At 55.0% G+C, this 16,324-nt stretch overlaps 1 protein-coding gene, 1 long non-coding RNA gene and 1 other non-coding gene across 4 annotated transcripts in view; 1 reads left to right on the plus strand and 2 right to left on the minus strand.

Annotated features, from left to right (window-relative positions):
- Positions 1 to 9,108, plus strand: part of RNF41 (ring finger protein 41, E3 ubiquitin protein ligase) — a 21,968-nt gene extending 12,860 nt beyond the window's left edge. For both annotated transcript variants that reach the window (XM_004692633.2, XM_012732545.1), the window contains exons 3-7: positions 2,210 to 2,322; positions 5,912 to 6,183; positions 6,699 to 6,834; positions 7,119 to 7,222; positions 7,805 to 9,108. In XM_004692633.2, the coding sequence (XP_004692690.1) occupies positions 2,233 to 2,322; positions 5,912 to 6,183; positions 6,699 to 6,834; positions 7,119 to 7,222; positions 7,805 to 8,156 (954 nt within the window). In that variant the 5' untranslated portion in view covers positions 2,210 to 2,232 and the 3' untranslated portion in view covers positions 8,157 to 9,108. The remainder of the gene's footprint in view (positions 1 to 2,209; positions 2,323 to 5,911; positions 6,184 to 6,698; positions 6,835 to 7,118; positions 7,223 to 7,804) is intronic.
- A 4,230-nt stretch (positions 9,109 to 13,338) lies between these two features.
- LOC105854322 lies at positions 13,339 to 16,256 on the minus strand. The gene is made up of 3 exons (XR_001146014.1): positions 15,941 to 16,256; positions 15,558 to 15,695; positions 13,339 to 14,699 (listed from the first exon to the last, which is right to left on the minus strand). It is a non-coding gene; the product is annotated as an uncharacterized LOC105854322 (long non-coding RNA).
- On the minus strand, positions 15,742 to 15,823 carry TRNAS-CGA. The gene has a single exon. It is a non-coding gene; the product is annotated as a tRNA-Ser (tRNA).
- Positions 16,257 to 16,324: the final 68 nt, after the last annotated feature.

The raw sequence follows: 16,324 nt of genomic DNA on the forward strand, positions 1-16,324 counted from the left end.
GCTGCTGTTGCCCTCTTACTGCTGTTCTCATTGTTTAGCTCAAGGAAAATCACAAGGACGTTTGTTTCATGTTCTGATGCTGTTAATACTGTCCATGTACCTACTGCCTTAATACATCACGGTCTATAGATTATCCAAGAAAATTACATCCGTTGCTTCTATTTTTTCCTACTATGTTGGCCTAGAAACAGAAGGTCAAAGACCTAAGGGGACACGGAGACAGCCAAGTTTACAGTGACAATCTCAGAGAGACCAGACCTCTGACTTTTTAGGGCCTAGAGTGGAGGAATGATTTATTTGTTTTTTTAAAGATGTACTTATTTCTGCATACAAAAACTGGGGTACAGGCCAGAGGTGCAGGGGTCTGAGGATTCACCAGAGACAGAATGAGGAGCAAAATAGGTGGGTTGGCTGAAACCCACTGCTGAGGGGGCAGCGGGGGCTCAGGAGCGGTCTGCTGCGCCCTGGCGCCTCCCTCATCGGGGATCGAACATGTGGCAGTGGCTGCAGATGCCTCACAGTGCTGCTCTTGAACCCTTGCACCACCAGGGCATAAATAAATACATCTTTATGCATAAATAAATACATCTTTTAAAAAAATAAAAATAAGTCATTTCTCCACTTCTAGGCCCTAAAAAGTGAGAGCTCTGGTCTCTCTGAGATTGTCACTGTAAACTTGGCTGTCTCCTATAAAATGGGGCACGGAGTGTGTCTCCGTGTCCCCTTAGGTCTTTGACCTCTGTTTCTAGGCCAACATAGTAGGAAAAAATAGAACAATTTAGAGAGAGATGGTCATGATGGAGGCCAGTGTTGTTGTTCCTATACAAAATGGGGATGCAGAGGTAAGTGGTGGCAGTGAGCCCTTGTGATTTTCTTGTGTCCATTAGCCTGTGTGTAGATGGGGATTTTTTAAAATCAGTTGATAGAGACAGAAGCCAGCTCAAGCCAGCCTCGCCATAATGGGGAATTATTGGGTCATAAAACTCATGTTCAAAGATGAGTACGGCTTCAGCTTGGCTAAGTTGAGGACCTCAAACCAGTCCCTCTGGGTTCTATCTCTCAGCTGTTTTCTTCACTGTTGGCTTCATTTCCTACGCAGACCTTGTGGCTCCAGCCCTGCAGCCCAGGAGGAAGAGCTCCCTGGGAGTTGCAGTAACAGCTGAGGCACCAGTCACTGATGGGCTGGGCCACGTGTCCAGTCAGAGCCAGGGTATAGTTCTCGAAGGGAGTCATTTGGTGCTGTTGACAGAAAATGGTATCTGAGGTAGGCAAAATAATAGCTGTTGGCCCTCCCTGGTGGCACAACAGGTTAGAGTGCAGCACTGCGAAGCTAGCCACAGCTGCTGCAGTGAGAGTTCGCTCCCCGGCCAGGGAGTGACCCACAGGGCGCAGCAGACCCCTCCAGTCTCCCCGCTGCTCCCCTCAGCAGTGTGCTTTGTCAGTCTGTCTGTTTTGCTCCCCACTGTGTCTCTGGTGAATCCTCTCACACCCCTGCACCTCTGACCTGTGCCCCAGTTCTGTATGTGTAAATAAATCTTTAAAATACAATATCTACAATATCTTGGTTGCTGGAACACTCCAGTTAAAGCAGGATTTCAATCTGTAGGATGCAAGGTAAGGGCATTTACATTGTAAGGAACTGTGCTTGGTACTAGATTAGATACAGATCATGATTTCTGCTCTTACTGAACTTTTTTTTTTTTTAAGATTTATTTATGCATACAAGAGCTGGGGTGCAGGCTAGAGGTGGGGGGGCGGGGTGAGAAAATTCCCCAGAGATACAGTGGGGAGCAGAATAGGCAGATCTACTGAAACCCACTGCTGAGGGGAGCAGCGGGCGGCTCAGGAGAGGTCTGCTGCGCCCTGGGGGTCCCTCCCTGGTGGGGATCAAACTGGTGCTGCAGTGGCTGTGACAGCTTCACAGCGCTGCGCTGTGACCCCTGCGCCATCACAGGGCCCTGGTGGCCTCCCTTGTCCTTATAATGCTCTGTGCTTATTGTAATGGACCATTCGTCACTTCATAGCTTAAGACACTTTATATCACATCGTCTTGCTTTAGAATTTAGTCTTGAGTCAGCCTTTTTCCTCTCCCAACAGCTGGCACAGAATAGGTTTCCAGATTTGTTGGGCACATAAAATGAATCGATCTTGGCTGTGCGTTCAAGGTGTAGGCTTCTGAGCTGGCCTCATTTTGCTCTGTCTGTTCCAGGACCTGGGTTTCAGTGATGAGACATGGGGTATGATGTAACCCGCTTCCAGGGGGATGTTGACGAAGACCTTATCTGTCCTATTTGCAGTGGAGTCTTGGAGGAGCCGGTCCAGGTGAGTCGGGTTGATGCAGGTGTGGTAAGGCAGTGGACGGCGGTGCAGCCCCGCTCCCAGGGGGACTCCCTCTGGCTCCCTCCCCGGCGCCAGTGCAGAAGGGCAGTGGTGGCTGCAGCAGGAATTGGGCCTCCAGGGTCCACGGAGAAGTCGAGGCCGCAGACGTCCAGGATTCAGTTTTCTCCTGCAGCCTCTCAGACTCCGCCTTCGACTGGCCAGCTGGCTCTGTCCCTTGGAGGTGGCCTGGTCGCGTCTCTTCTCCAAGGGACACCAACTACGTTCTGTCTCCACCTGCAGTTGTCCTGTGGACTCTCCTGATAAAGTGCCCCTGCCTCTTGATGAGTTAGTGTTTTGGGTAACCAGAGCGTCTCCTGTCGGCCTCTCCTTCCTGTCCACTGTTGTCCAGCGATTGTAGGCAGTGAAGTGAGGCCCTGTGCTGACCTACTTTCTGCTTGGGATTTATGGAAAAACCAGTTTTTGATGCAGCCAGGAACTCTGCGCTTTGACACAAAGGCTGCTCCCCTTAGTCATGTCTCTACCAGAGACTTGATCTGTGGGGGCGAGTCAGAGGAAGCTTCGGATTACCAGGAGTCTGGGTGAAGGGAGTCTTAACAGCTGTTGCCTTGGGCCATCACCCTGCGGCGTGCTTACTGCCCCAGCGCTGTAAGTACCCGTGAATCCCTGCGCCCTGGCTGGCTAGAGAGAATCGCGGTTCCAAACCAGGACCTGGTCAGTGAAGCTCCGCCCCTTCCCTGCTCCTACTTAGTTTACACTCTGCTCCCCACCCCACGATCCTCTGAGCTTATTTCCCACCCTCCGGTCTTCAGCCACCCAAAGGAGCACAGACTGAACCAGGTGAGCATCAGGCTGGGTTCCGATGACAGCCAGGCCTGGACCTGGCCCCCTGTCTGGGCCTCGCAGCTTGTTGCTGTGGGAGGCCCCGACCCAAGGAGGGGGCCTCTGCTGAGGAGAGACCTCCCCAGAGAGCGGTGGCCGTCACTCACCGGGCGGGCCTCATTAGCACCCGGCCAAGGCGACCCGTGCCGGAGATGGGTCTCTGAAGAGCCCTGGGAGGAGCTCTTCAGGGGGTGGCCCACGAGACCAGGGCAGGGGACGCCCTGGCGGCGCCCAGCCCTGGCGGCGCAGACGCCGCACCCCAGCCGCGCGTGCGTGCGGGCACGCCTGCCCTGGTCCTCGCCCTCTGGGAGTTGCAGAGCGTCGGCAGGCGGTATCTAGCGCCCTGGCAGGGCACCCCGTAGTGGGAGTTAGGGCGCTGGGTGTCCGGGCAGGGCTCCCCAGTCCGATTTCGTTCACTTGCTCAAACAGGGCTTGTAGCAACTGCCGACTTGAATGTTCTATCTGGGCAGACTGGCTGGGCCCGGGCCGAGCTGCCTCGGTGTCGGCCCCTCCGTGGGGTCCTGGCAAGGTCTTGCCCGTCTTCTGTCACTGTCATTGGAGGTGAGTCACGTGCAGGCAGGTCAGCTGCAGTCGGTGACTGTGTGTGAATGAAGCAATCCCCCGCCTCCAGGGTTTGCCTCTGGGGAGCAGCCAGACGCACTTGGTGATGCCAGACACCAGTTTCCAAAGGGAGCAGGCCCCTCCCTGCGGGCACGCGAGGCCTGTGTCTGTTTAGATAGCACGGCCACTGGCAGTAAGCGAGACAGTGTAAAAGGCGTACGGGGAGCTCTTCTCGTCGTCCCCGAATCCTCCCGTGGAGAGCTGTTTGTAATGGTTTGTTAGTACGTTAGCACCCTCCCGTGGGGAGGGCCCACAGATACAAGTATGAGTGTCCGTGTACATGAACCCACGAAAGGTAGCTCCTGCCCTAAGTCTCGGGCGTCTTCCACTGAAGGGTGTATTAGTGACCACAATATGCCACACATTATTTAAAAATACCTGTTTACGTGCCCTGCTAATCAAGAGCATCTCCTCGTACGTGCCCCAGGCAAGTCTAGGTAGGGCAGTTGTGAAAAAACTATGACGCTGTTTCTGAGATCTGAATGATAAGGGGTGCTTCCTGCCAAGACTTAGAGGAAGAGACTTCAGGCACAGGGTGCTGCAGAAGCAAGAATGAGTCGGGTGTGGAAAAGCACTGGAGGCCAGTCAGCTCGGCTGACTGTGGGCAGCGCGTGGTGTGGAGAGAAGTCAGAGACACAGGACTTCATCAGCCAGCAGAGTTTTATAGGTCCTGGATAGGAGCTTGAATTTAGTTTAAGTGCAGTGGAAAACCATGTAAAGGTTTGAGGAGGCAATGGGTAAGATCTAGTTTGCTTTTTTCTTTTTAAAGATTTATTTATGCACACAAGAACTGGGGTACAGGCCAGAGGTGCGGGGGTGAGAATTTTTTCCAGAGGCAGAGTGGGGAGCAGAGCAGGCCAACTGACTGAAATCCACAGCTGAGGGGAGCAGCGGGGAGACAGGAGGTCTGCCTTGCCGTGTGGGTCACTCCCTGGCCGGGGATTGAACTTGTGCTGCAGTGGCCGTGGATGGCTTCATGGTGCTGCGCTTTAACCGTTTGTGCCACCAGGAAGGGCGCTAGTTTGCATTTTTAAGGGGTCACTGGCTGCTTAATCCAGGATGCTCTAAGTGGGCAAGACCAAGGAGAAAGGCTGCTTGCAGGTGTGATGAGACAGGTGGCAGTGACGGCTCGCTTTTGGTTAATGGCAATAGACATGCGGAAATGTCAGATTTAGAATTTTTGCGGAAAGGGGCGGTCTGCTAGATTTTTAAAGGATCAGCTATATCTCTGAGTCAAAATAAAAATCTGTCGACAGCTGGGTTAGTAATATTAAGGATGACTTCCTCCCTTATGAAGCATTTCTAATAGTGTGTGGCGTTTGTGAGCACCTAAGAGCAGAAACGCCTAGATTTTTCAGAAATCTAAAGCATCCAGCAAAGAGTCTGGGACGCAGGTGCTCCCGTCACTCATACGTTACCTTCACATCCCCGCTGCTTGGAGGGACACAAGGCCAGGGAGTCCTGTCACTTTGAGGGACTTCTGTGGCTACCTGAGCGGTCAGGCAAGTAGCCTGAAGTAGAATCTTTAAGAACCTGAAAAGAATGTGATTCCATGAAAACTCAGCCCCGTTTGGAGGGCAGGCCTCAGCTCAGCCTCTCCACAGGAGCATTCCAGGCTTTGATTTTTCCCCCTTTGCTTTCTTACCTTGGGTTTGCTAGCAAACCTCTGTCCCGTGCCTCTGTTTTCATCTAAGATCCATGTCAAATCCTGTGCTCTCTGCGAGTGCCTGTCACGGCCTTCGCCTGGGAAGGTCGCACCTCCTCGGGCTTCTTTGGCAATTTCTGGTTTGCAACACAGTTGGCGATGAATCGATTGCCCGGTGTCGTCCCCTGTGGTCCAGAGTGCTCCCCTCACTGTCACGCAGCCTCGTACTTGCCTGTCCTGTCCACTTTATTCTCGCTTCGCTTGTCATCCGGAGCACGGGCAGTCCTGATGCCCGTCCACCTGCTGTCGTTCTGTCCTTGCTGTGACCGCTGGTCCCGGAAGCCGCCCCAGGCGTGGTGGCTTTCAGAGTGACCGGTCCAGGCTCGGCGCTGCCTAACTCACGCCCCTTTTGTCTGCTCCCCCCAGGCCCCTCACTGCGAGCATGCTTTCTGCAACGCCTGCATCACCCAGTGGTTCTCTCAGCAGCAGACATGCCCAGTGGACCGTAGCGTCGTGACGGTCGCCCATCTGCGCCCAGTACCTCGGATCATGCGGAACATGTTGTCGAAACTGCAGATCGCCTGCGACAACGCGGTGTTTGGCTGCAGTGCTGTCGTCCGGCTCGACAACCTCATGTCTCACCTCAGCGACTGTGAGCACAACCCCAAGCGGCCTGTGACCTGTGAGCAAGGCTGCGGGTGAGCGCTGTGCCCTCCTCCTTCCTCCTGCCTCCTGCCCGGCGCAGACTGTCTGGCCCCCCACCCCCCGCTCGCGCCTAGGAGCGGGGTCAGCGAGCCTGAGCCTGCACCAGGGCTGACTTCGCCTTCCCTTCCGGCCCAGGCCTGCTCTCTGGGCGCACTGACTGCGCCTCTTTCCAGCCTTCTCGTAGTTCCTCCTGCTGTTTATTATGGGCTCGGTCCCCGGCCAGGGAGAGACCCTCGGGGCGCAGCAGACCCTCCGTCTCCCCGCTGCTCCCCTCAGCAGTGGGTTTCAGTGAATCTGTCTGTTCTGCTCCCCGCTCTGTTCTGGTGACTCTTCTCACCCCCACCTCTGGCCTAGTCCCCGGTTTGTGTGAGCATTCATAAATAAATCTTTAAAAAACGAGAACGGGTAACTGCTCGGAATCTGAGGTAGGAGACCGCCTCTCGCCGCCCTGCCCCCGCCCGGCGCCCCGCTCAGTGCTCTGCCCTGTTCTCTTCCCGCCCGGCCTCAGCCTGGAGATGCCCAAAGACGAGCTGCCGAACCACAACTGCATTAAGCACCTGCGCTCCGTGGTGCAGCAGCAGCAGACGCGCATCGCCGAGCTGGAGAAGACCTCGGCCGAGCACAAACACCAGCTGGCCGAGCAGGTGAGGGCCAGGGCCAGCGTGGGGCGGGCGGCCGAGGCCCCAGCACGTGCCCTGTGAGCGGGGTCAGTGGGTCCCTGCCTGTGGCCTCCCCACCTCATGTGTCGTTACCTGGCGTCCACTCGCGCGGAGCGTCGCGCTGCGGTGGCGGAGGCAAGCCAGCGCCTGTGTCCTCGTGAAGCGTCCAGTCTGCGTGTGCTTCCGAGCTCTCCACTGTCCTCATCCCCGATAACTCCTGCCCCCTGCCGTCTGCCCGGCCGTCCTCACTCGGTCTGCTTCCCCCACAGAAGCGAGACATCCAGCTGCTGAAGGCCTACATGCGAGCGATCCGCAGCGTCAACCCCAACCTTCAGAACCTGGAGGAGACTATTGAGTACAACGAGATCCTAGAGTGAGTGTCCCTCGGGCGGGGCAGGCCACGGGGCCTTGAGGGCGGGCTGGCAGGCTTGGGCTGTGGGGAGGAGGAGAGGGAAGAGAAGAGGACAGCTGCAGGCCGTCCGAGGTCCCACTCAGTGGGCGATAGGGGCCGAGAGAAAGAGAAGAGACTGTCCGCTTCAGGCCGCCCAGAGTGCAGAGGAGAGACAGGAAGTGCAAACTCAGGGGTGTGAGCTAACAGGCAGCCAAAATAAGCACAGTCACTGCGAGTCTGAGGCCCTTTCAGCCCTGGAGTCCTGTGTCGCTCACGGGCCAACCTGTGAGTACGAATGGTCCATAAAGGACACGGAGCCCCGAGGGCCACGGGGTAGAAGAATTGGTTCAATAAAAGTTCTCTTATTAAAGCCGGAGCACGTACTGTGTGCCAGGTATTACTTGGGCCCAGTATTTGGATTCTCAAGAAAAATAAGAAGGCCCTGCCCTCTTGGAATTTAATGTGGCAGTGGGAGCTGGAGAAAGATTTGGGCGGGCGCGTCCTAGCGGGAGAAACAGCGGCTAGAGAGGCGGTGAGCTGGGGTGACCACCTCCCTCCACACAGGTGGGTGAACTCCCTGCAGCCTGCCAGAGTGACCCGCTGGGGAGGGATGATCTCCACCCCGGATGCCGTGCTCCAGGCCGTCATCAGGCGCTCGCTGGTGGAGAGCGGCTGTCCAGCCTCCATCGTCAGCGAGCTCATCGAGAACGCGCACGAGCGCAGCTGGCCCCAGGGGCTGGCCACGCTGGAGACGAGACAGATGAACCGGCGCTACTACGAGAACTACGTGGCCAAGCGCATCCCCGGCAAGCAGGCCGTGGTGGTGATGGCCTGCGAGAACCAGCACATGGGCGACGACATGGTGCAGGAGCCGGGGCTTGTGATGATATTCGCGCACGGCGTGGAAGAGATCTAGGCCGCGAGTGCTGTCGGGAGGACGGAGGACGGAAGGGCCCCCCGCGGCTGCTGGATGCCGAGTCCCGTCACCCCAGTACTGTGGTTTCCACCTGAGCCACACCCTCCCTGCTCCCCTGGCACCGAGGGGCCCAGGACACCCCGCGCAGCGGCGGGCGGAAGCCTGGCTCCCCCTCTGCCTGATTTCTTCCCCTAAGATGTCTGTCATTTTCAGTCTGGATGGGCAAGTCCCCACCTCTGTCTGTTGTCCCGCCTGGAGTTCCTGGTTCCGAAAGCACAACGACGCTAGTTTTCTCCAGGATCTGGACGGAATGGGGAGTCTCTAACTGCCCCTCCTCCGACGCCAGGGGGTCAGAGCAGACAGGCCTGGCGCCTCTGTCAGTGGCGTTAGAGGCTAGTCCTGGGCAGCAGAAACTGAGGCATGATAGGGGTTCCCCAGAAATAGTGAGGCCAGCAGCTGGCCGTCACGGATGGCCCTTGGGGGAAGACTGGACCTCTGTGCCAAGCATTGTCCTGTCGGCAGCCCTGAAAGGAACGGCCCTGGCCGGGTCTGCAGGGTGCAGGTTGGGACGTGGCAGTTCCCGGACGAGCTCTCCTTAGGATTTTCTCCCACGTGGGGATGGGGGCGGGGCTGGGGTTCAGGCCCCTGGGGTTGATGTGCTCAGCATGGAGCGGCTCAGCTTTTCTGCTGAAATCGGGCTGGGCTGGCGCTGCTGTTTGGGCGAGAAGTGCAACCCCCAGGCCCTCCCAGCCCGGGCCTGTAGGTAGGTGCCATCATTCCCTCGGCCATTGTTGTTTAGACTTCACTCCCCTCCCTCCCCTCTTTTTTTGTAGAGTGGCCTGGTTATGGCTACTTTTCCAGCCCGGCCACGTTGTTGGCAATTTAATTTATTTACTTTTTTTTTAAGAAAGGAAAAAGAAAAAAATATTAACAAAACTTGAATCTTACCGTCTACTGTTCTACTGTTCTATTGTGTGGATTGGGGGGGGGGCCCCGGGTGGCGTCGCTGCCATGTTTTTCCTTTTCGATACAGCCTTTGGCTCTAACGTGAGACAGGCCAAGGGCGTCTCAGCCGAATGCATTGTCTGCTCCAGCCCTCCGTGACCCGCCTGAGGTGCGGTGCTCTGAGCGCTCGCTGACAGAAGAGAGAGCGTCAGCACCACGCCCCCCGGGGGCCTCTGCTCCCAGCTCTCCAGGGTCCCGTCGGAAACCCTGGGTTTAGACTAGTTTCGAAGGCAACACCGCCATCCCCCCATTTCTGAGAGACAGGTGCTGGCACAGAAGCACGCCGCCGCTTCGGCGGGGCCTCACCGAGCCCCTGAGGACTCCAGCTCCCTTTCAGCCTACCTGAGACGTTCCTGGGCCCTGGGGGTGGCAGAGTGAGGGGGACGGGGTGATTGTATCAGTGGGCAGGTGGAAGTGGGTGGGGGGGCGATCGTCCTGTGGCAGCTTTTCTTTCTGGACTTCTCCACGCCAGCGTTTGGAGGCTTGGGGAGTTGGGGCCTCGCCTCACGGGGCTTGGGGAGACTGCAGCTTGAGGGGAGTGGGGTCAGCCTTGTGCCAGCGCCAGGACACTGCTCAGGAATTTGACCAGGCTGCTGTATTTAGTGTGATGACTACTTGTCATCGGCTCCCCTCCAGCCCGGCGGCCTCGCCAGCCCATGCCCTCCTGCTGGCCCTTCGGGGGGTGGACGTGCGATGCCGTTGCCTGCCCTGCGCCTGCGGGCCGCTGGCTGCGATGCGCTGCTCCCTGCTACTCACTGCTCTAATAAACCTTTTGCTCAACTCTAAATTCCTCATTCAGCATCACTGCCGCCCTTGAAGGCCCTCCGCCTGCCCTTCCTCGTTCTAACTCCCGCTACTCCCCTCTCCGACATCTTGTTGGAAGCGAGGGGCTGCCCTCGCTGCTCTCCTCCTCCCCTCCCAAGGCTGCTGCCACACTTTTTCTGTGGTGGGCCTGTACCCTGACGCCTCTGCCTTGCCTGAGGGCTGCTGGGGCTGCGGGCCACTTCAGAAGCGACAGGCACTCTGCCCTGGCAGCCCCTGCTGTGGCGTCTCAGGTTCTAGCACAGGCAGGGAAGCCTCCGACCCCCCCGTCTCCCAGTGAGAAAGTAAACAGTAAGCGTGGGGAAGGTGAGCTGAGTGACTACCTGCCTCCAAACCTCGTAAGCCCTTTTGGAAGCATATGCCACCACCTCCTCTGGCTCACAAAAAGTTTTCTAGCCTATACGATATATTTTTTTACTCTCTTAAAAAAGATTCATTTATGCACCCACGAACTGCGGTACAGGCCCGAGGTGTGGAGGCTGAGAAGATTCACCAGACACAGTGGGGAGCAGCACAGGTGGATCTACTGAGACACTGCTGAGGGGAGCAGCGGGGAGACAGGAGGTCTGCTGCGCCCTGGGGGTCCCTCCCTGGCCTGGGATCGAACTGGTGCTGTAGCCAGCTTCATAGTGCTGTATTCTAACCTCTGCGCCACTGGGGAGGGCCCATATGGTTTAAGCTTGTGCATTTAGTGTAAATCTGATGGTGCGCTAGATACTCCAGGAGTGAGCAGGGCACATCCTGTGCCGCTCAGTCTTTGCCAGGCACATGTCGGTGGCGACAGGCGTGAACGCTTCAGTGGTCAGGAGTAATGCTTTGTATTCTGAAGCGCCCTCAAAATGCCTTTCAGAACTTGCTGCTCATTCTTTCATGGTCATAAGCAGTTCCTGATCTTTTTAGGGCATATTTGGTTTTTGGAAACTATTGAATATTTTACAAGGTTCTTGCTGGAAAGAGAATGAGATGGGGGCGGGGGTTAATGTCGCACAATGGTACCTGCCTTCGAAGAGTTGAACACCCTACCCTGATGGAAATGAATACATCATAAGACTTGCTGAGGGCCTCCTGGTGGCACAGGGGTTCAAGCACAGGGCTATGAAGCTGTCCGATTCCGGCCAGGGAGGGACCTCCTTGGCGCAGCAGACCCCTCCTACCTCCCCTCAGCAGTGGATTTCAGTCCATCTGCCTGTTCTGCTCCCCACTGTGTCTCTCACCCCCGCACCTCCGGCCTGTACCCCAGTTCTTGCATGCATAAGTAAAAAATAAATCTTAAAAAAAAAAAAGAATGGAAGTGGTCAGTCGGCTATGAGCAAAGGGAGCTGTGAAGTCCTGATTCTGATAGTTATCAGGAAAGATTTTCCTAAAGTATTTATTTGTTCTAGGTCAGAGGTTGGCAAATGAGATCTGAGGCTCTGCCTGCTGATGTACAAGCTTCGCTGGCACACAGTAGGACATTTGTTTTATCTACAGCTGCTTTTAGATGAGACAGTGAAGTTGAGTGGTTACTGCAGAACTGGCCCAGCAAGCCCCCACCAGGAGCAGGCCGAGGAGTGTAGTGAGGGTTAGTTGTCAGTTTCTGCTTTTTATATGCATTTGATAAAACATTTTTATAATTGCCAAAATAAAACATTTAATAATGCATCCTTTACTAAGGAAACTTACATTCACAATTCCCCAAATGTCCCAAGAAAAGTTCTGGAGCTAATTTTGGCCCCACCCCAGTTCCAGTGCCGAAACCACCTTGCCTGCGCCAGCGTTCTCGCTGAGTCTCTGGGACAAGCTTTTTTTTTTTTTGTAACATGTGAAGCGTTTGGGCCGGTTGTCACAGTGACCTTTTGGATTTGACTGCTTCTTCCTGGTGTCCATGAACTTGTCTCTGTAGTTCAGTTTTTACTAAACAGAGCTAGTCTGGAGAGATTCAAGCCCAGCAGTTCTGGAGTAGATAATCACAGGCAAGGTGTTCCTTACGTTGTATCACGTCAGGAGAGTCCCAGGCCCATCGCGAGCCCAGTTCCTCGTTGTCTGGGTCTGTGTTGAGAGACTGTTCCAAACCGCCCAGTGACGACGGCATGCCCTGAGAGGGCTGCCTGCCAGAGTGTCTTTCTAATTGGCTGCTGTTACACAAGAACAGGCCTCATACTGCCAAACCTTAACTATTTTTCAAGAAATTTGGGGCATCCTAAAGTATTTGCTGAACCTCAAAACCTTTAAATATTGGCTCAACTTTTAACTGGCCCAAATGTTTGTGGTGGTAAAGTGAAAAATCTAGACCGTTGATCACTTTACAGCCTGCTTGAGGTTGAGCGTATACCTGCATGAAAACAAATGGAGGTGAGGGCTGTGTTGAAGAAGGGAGAATCTCCTGAGATCTGGAGCAGGGTTCATTGAAGGAGCAATGGAAGAAAAGACCAGAAGTCCTTTGGGGCCAACTGGAAGGTCTTGAATACAAGATGGGGCATTTTGCCATTAATTTTACAGGTAAGTTTTTAAGAATAAGAATGACTTGACTCATAGTTGGTGGTCATGGGAAGACAATGGAAAATGGGCTTAACAGTAATTCATACAAGAGAGAATCAGGACTTGAAATTGAGTGGGAAAGATGGGACAGTGGGAGAGAAAACTCAGCCAATGTTACTGGCATCCTTGCAGTCAGATGTGATGCTGGACAGTTGAGACACAAATCACTAATGCTTTGCTTTCGGGGACAAACTGCAGAGATCCAAGCCTCTTAAAATGTGTAAAAAGTCACCAGCTTGGAAGTAGATTGTGCCAGACCCCTCCTATATTAGCTTTTATAGTCACAAGAGCAATTTTGACTAAGATCTAGAAGGTGTATCTTGAAAAGATGGGTCAGTATAGGTGGCATTAGCTAGTTGTTATAAGGTGAAGACATGGATGGAACTAAGGCAGGACTTAGACTGCACACGGAGACACCCAGTCTAATTAAACTGGAAGAGTCAAGGCTAAAAAAAAAATGGGTGTCAGGAAGGGTGTGTTGATAACAGGTGCACATGTGTCTGTCCACATGTGGAACTGAACGTTCCTGTCTCGGGGAACGGTATGATGGAAGCGGTGTTCTACAGGAGGGCGTGAAACTGGGGCAGCCAGAACACCATTGTGACACAGGCATGGGTTAAGGTGCTACGATGGTGGGAATGTGCCCCTAAGTCGGCTTCCAGAAAAATGACTTACTACTTTTTTTTTTAAAAAAGATTTATTTATGCACACAAGAGCTGGGGTACACGGCAGAGGGGGGGGGTGAACGGAGTCACCAGAGACAGAGTGGGGAGCAGAACTGGTGATGGACAAAGTCCACTGCTGAGGGCCGCAGCAGGAGACAGGAGAGATCTGCTGCGCCATGAGGGTCCCTCCCTGGCCGGGGATGGAACTCACACTGCAGTGGCTGGAGAGCTCCACAGGACTGCCTTTTAAGTTGGCCTACCAAGGAGGGCCCTGGAGAAGGCATAGTCTAAGAGAATGTTGTCTCTGAAGCCCAGTGAGAAACCCATGGTTTTAAATATAGCCAAGGCTTTGATGACAGTGTTGTCTTTAGTATGGGTTTGGGATAGCGAGTGTATTTTATTGGGAAAATGTTTAAAACAACAGGTGATTTGGAGCATCAAGTGTAAGTGTTGTGTTCTGAGTCATTGAAGGATTGATCCAACAGAGGAAGAAAAGTGAGGTTGTGATATTTACAGGCAGCCCCGGGAGGTTGAGATGCCAGCCCCGGTGGCCGAGGTCTGAGCCAGAAGCTAACGACTGACAGCGGGGTCAACACGTGAAGTGAGAGGGGGGCCGGACCGTGCGATGCAAAGAAAGGACAGAAAGATGGGATGTTGGAAGGGAAGGGACAGGGGCTAAGGACCGAGGACTCGGGAAGGGGGGGCGCGGGCAGTCAAAATGGGAACCTACTACACGCAGAGTTGGAGAGTCTTGGTCTCCACCCTGGGAAGTTAAGGGCAGCATCTGAAAGCAAAAGGTCCATCTTCAAGGCCAGCGAGCTCGGCGTTCCCCTTCTCCAGCCTGCGCCTCCATTTTGTAAGCCGTGGCCGGGCCTCCCTCCCACAGCAGCCGGTTGCCCTCTGCTGGCCATTTGGGTCTAGGCGCTCGGGATATGTAAGCCTGAGCCTAGGAGACAGGAGCAGTTCCAGGCCTGGAAGGTTCTTTCCTTCTTTCGGTAGGTATTTACTTGATCACATCTATGTAGAGCCTAGTAGAGATGCAGAAGAATGCACCGTCCTGACTCAAGCAGCCAATAGTCCGGTCTGAGTGAAGACTGAGTATGCATATATAACGACCATAAAAACCATCTCATTACATAACACTTTTTTTTTTTTTAAATTGACAGTCTTATGTGTGCTAGTAGCTCATATTCTATGGGCGAAGGAAGACACCACATAATAAGGGGGTGCGGTGTAGTGGCAATGGGTAGCTGGAGACTTCTCAGGAAAACCCACATTTTAAGAGGAGTCTGAGTAGAAAGTGCAGATGAGAAAGGCTAGTTTTGGGCAGAGAACACCATGAACATGGACAAACACTATCCCAGGAAGTGAATGACAGTGGATGGGGAGTGGGGAGGGGGGTGCTGGAAGAGAAGCAGCCAGGTGATGAAACACAGGAAGCAGCCACCGAGGGGTTTCCGGTCTCACACCCCTGCTTTCGAAAGGAAGGCTGCAGCCATGGGGTCCGCCACTGGGGTCCAGCCTGCAATCACCCCTGAGGAGTGTGAACATATTTGAGACATGTTTAGGAGGAAGAATACATAGAACATCTCTATTTTCATTTTTACAGAGGCGTATCAAAGGATGCCTCCCATGCCGCAAGCCAGTGGGTGGTGGTGGACGGATGCGTTCAGCTGGCGTGGGTCAAGAGCCTGAAAGAGGAGGAGACGAAGGAAGCGAAAGGTGGAAAGTGATGCCAGTGGGGGCGTCACTTGGGAAGAAGGCAGGGGTAAGATGCTCTTGGAAGGAACAGCAGGAACAGTAGTCTGTAGTGGCAGAGTGTTACAAATGGTTGCCCTTAAACCTGACCCCGGGGACCTTCTTGGAGAAGATGCTGCTTTACAAGAAATGAAATACAAAAAAAAAGAGCCTCCCTACAACTCTGTGGGATATTTCCCCACAACCCGAAACTGGGGAATTAAAAAAACCTGGCTGAGGTGGAATGCAGGAGAGTTGGAAGTCTTAGATGACCTTCCTAGCTTGGTTAATCCGTAGAAAATTTAGAACCGTACCTGGCACAAGCTGGACAGAGGCTAGTTATCTGCAGCGCGGGGGTCTCAGTGGGTGACCCCCTCATAGCCTTGATACACCTGAAGGGAACCCAACAAGAACGCCCCCTTTCCTGAGTTCCTGAGTCTTCCTTGCAGTCCGACAAGACGTGACTTCCGGTCATGCAATCCAGAGGTGCCCTTCTTCCCTGGGCAGTCTGGCGTGGACTATTGCACAACAGCCACACGCATTCCCAAACAACACTTGCCCATTCAGCCACTAAATCATTTGCTCTTCCCTCCGCAAGGAAGGGGACCGCGTGTGCCCAAACACTGCCAGAGTGGTGTCTGCTCTGCTAGCAAACCTGAAATGCTAGAAATCCCGAGTGCAGCCACTGCCACCTGCACCATCGAGCTTCCCGGGCCCCAACAGAATCCAGGTCGTCTGTGTCGAGAGGGAAGCGCAGGAAGGACTCGCCGGAGGACGGGGCTTCTTTACAACTCTAGAAGGAAAAAAAGAGAGAGAGAGAGAGAAAAAAAAGCAGCAGTCGTCACGAACAGGATTCGAACCTGTGCGGGGAAACCCCATTGGATTTCGAGTCCAACGCCTTAACCACTCGGCCACCGTGACTTCCAAAACCGCCCTCCGCCGCGCGCTTACAGGAAGGGTCCGCGCCGCGACCCGCGGGGTGCCACCGCGCGGGGTGCCCCGCCAGTCACCCCTCCCGGCCCCTGCCCCTCTCCTTACCGCGCCTCTCACCAAAGGGAAAGAGTCCAGCGGCCGGGGTGACCGGGGCGGGAGGGTCCCCGCACAGCGGAGAGCGGGGAGTCGGGAGCACAAAAGCGCACGGGCGATGGCGCGGGCGGCCGAGGAGGCAGCGGGAGGGAGGGACCCGGGGTGGCGGCGGGGGCGCTTCGTGGCGAGGTAAGGGGGCCGGGGCCGGGTCCCTTCGTGAGGGGTGTCAGGGGCTTAGTGTAAACGGGGGTTTCCTGGAATGACGGAAAGAACTTTTGGGGAGCCATCCAAGGTTCCTGGGGACCAGGGGCTCCGCGGGGCTGGGCTCTGCTACGGGCCGGGGCGCCTGAGGCGACGGGCCCCCTCGGGGGCGGACGTCGGGGCCCCGCGCGCCGG

This window comes from Condylura cristata, unplaced genomic scaffold (assembly GCF_000260355.1).
Source record: "Condylura cristata isolate star-nosed mole 26May11 unplaced genomic scaffold, ConCri1.0 scaffold00034, whole genome shotgun sequence".
Lineage (NCBI taxonomy): Eukaryota > Metazoa > Chordata > Mammalia > Eulipotyphla > Talpidae > Condylura > Condylura cristata.